This window comes from Solanum verrucosum, unplaced genomic scaffold, assembly GCF_900185275.1.
Source record: "Solanum verrucosum unplaced genomic scaffold, falcon-dt-bn FXZP01000214.1, whole genome shotgun sequence".
NCBI lineage: Eukaryota > Viridiplantae > Streptophyta > Magnoliopsida > Solanales > Solanaceae > Solanum > Solanum verrucosum.
In genome coordinates, this window is record NW_026020059.1 from 4,009,183 (window position 1) to 4,010,837 (window position 1,655).

Below are 1,655 nucleotides of genomic sequence, written 5' to 3' on the forward strand. Positions count from 1 at the left end.
ATAAACTAATGAGAAGACAGTTTCTTTGGCCTCTTAATGCTCCTATTAATTACTCTTAATTGGACTTCACTATTGCAACTTAAAATCTAACTATTTCAAGAGATCTTTCTTGCATATATATTATCACTGTATGTGCTTCTTCACTAAAGGTAGAGAAAAAATTGATGAATACAAATATTCTTCCTCCAATATTTTTTGTTAGATTCTAGCTCCTAGTTTTATACTAGAAGAGCTTGTTGAATTCCGATCCTTAAGGACAGTGTCTGACTCGTTTCAAGCTTTGGTGAATTTCCTATAAGTGTTTGTGGTGACGTATTTTCCGTAAGAATTCCAACACTTTTTCTAGCTCATAAAGAGTTGAGAAGAAAGTCTCCCCTAGTGCCGTCACCATCATCGCTCAACTTGACTTCGGCTTTGAATTGGAATCATTTAATTAAAATTTGTGGACTATTTCTCTCTCTATATATATATATATATATATTTGGGCTCAATGACAATGTAACATCTTGTCATGTGCTCAAAAGGGTGAATACCATACATTCACAATTATTTTTAATCACAGAAAGTGACATTATTTTTTGTAGAGACTAAGAAAAAGGTCCCCACAAAAATTGAGACAGAGAGAGTAAATCGACTATATAGGTAAAACTAATTAGCTAGACACGTTGAATTACTCTAACTGGAAATCCATTTTTCATCTTTGATGTCAAAGTCGAACTATAAACAGGACTATAACCGTCCACTGCTGGAACAAGCTGAAATTGGCTTAGCACATTAGCAGCTACCAATTTTATTTGCATAAAAGCAATGTCTATTCCAAGACAAGTCCTCGGTCCGGCTTGAAACACCGGGTAATTGAAAGGATCCCTCGGGATAAATACCCAATCTTTTCGTAACCATCTCTCTGGTTTGAATTCCGCCCAATTTTCACCCCATAGTTCTTGTGATCTCCCCATCGCGAATATATGTATAATCACTTCTGTTCCTTTATTCACCTTTGTCCCGTCTGGCCATATATCTGTTGATAGTCTCATGCTTTTGCAAATGGAAGCATGTAGATACGTCATTTTCTTCCAATTGTTATTATTATTATTCGCTTTAATATCACTTACAACTTCCTTCTCAACTTCCGGATTACTAGATATTAACCAAAAGAACCATATTAAAGCAGAGCATAAAGTGTCTTCCGCAGCTAATTATATGAATTAATAATCGAATCTACGTAATATTTCTCATCACATACATACTAACTTGTTTTGACTACGACCTTTTGAAGCTAGGAAGTGCACGAAATCAACATGATCATCACATTCCCCTTCCTTTAATCGCGCAATTCTGTTTTTGATAAATTCTTGAGCAAGACTAAGATTCTTCTCGGATCCAATACGGGCAAATTTCTTAGCTCGCGTACCTTCCCATACATATCTTGATCGCGGTATTAAAAGCATCAGCTAAGAGAGTCTTCGGTAGAGATGGTGACAAGTATTGTGGATCATGACCAAGCCTTCCTTAAACACAATGTCAAAAGTGAACCTACGAAAAATATCGGGAAGGTCAAGGATAGTAGTAGTACTAATAGTAGATGCATCCGCGAAGAGAGGAAGAAGACGAGAAGAAATCTCTTTCATAGTGATACACTCGACTATATGATGGAA

The 1,655-nt window shown here is 36.1% G+C and overlaps 1 protein-coding gene across 1 annotated transcript; it reads right to left on the reverse strand.

The window, feature by feature from the left end:
- Positions 1-656: 656 nt before the first annotated feature.
- Positions 657-1,448, reverse strand: LOC125823344 (cytochrome P450 94A2-like). Its single transcript, XM_049502731.1, has 2 exons — positions 1,252-1,448; positions 657-1,137 (listed from the first exon to the last, which is right to left on the reverse strand). The coding sequence occupies exons 1-2, from the start codon at positions 1,446-1,448 to the stop codon at positions 657-659; spliced, it is 678 nt and encodes a 225-aa protein (XP_049358688.1).
- Positions 1,449-1,655: the final 207 nt, after the last annotated feature.

Bases quoted from the DNA above. Each gene is read 5' to 3' on its own strand.
- LOC125823344 (XM_049502731.1), bottom strand. From the start codon at position 1,448: ATGCTTTTAATACCGCGATCAAGATATGTATGGGAAGGTACGCGAGCT. The intron at 1,138-1,251 runs GTTAGTATGTAT...GTTAATATCTAG, and splicing joins AAAGGTCGTAGTCAAAACAA to TAATCCGGAAGTTGAGAAGG.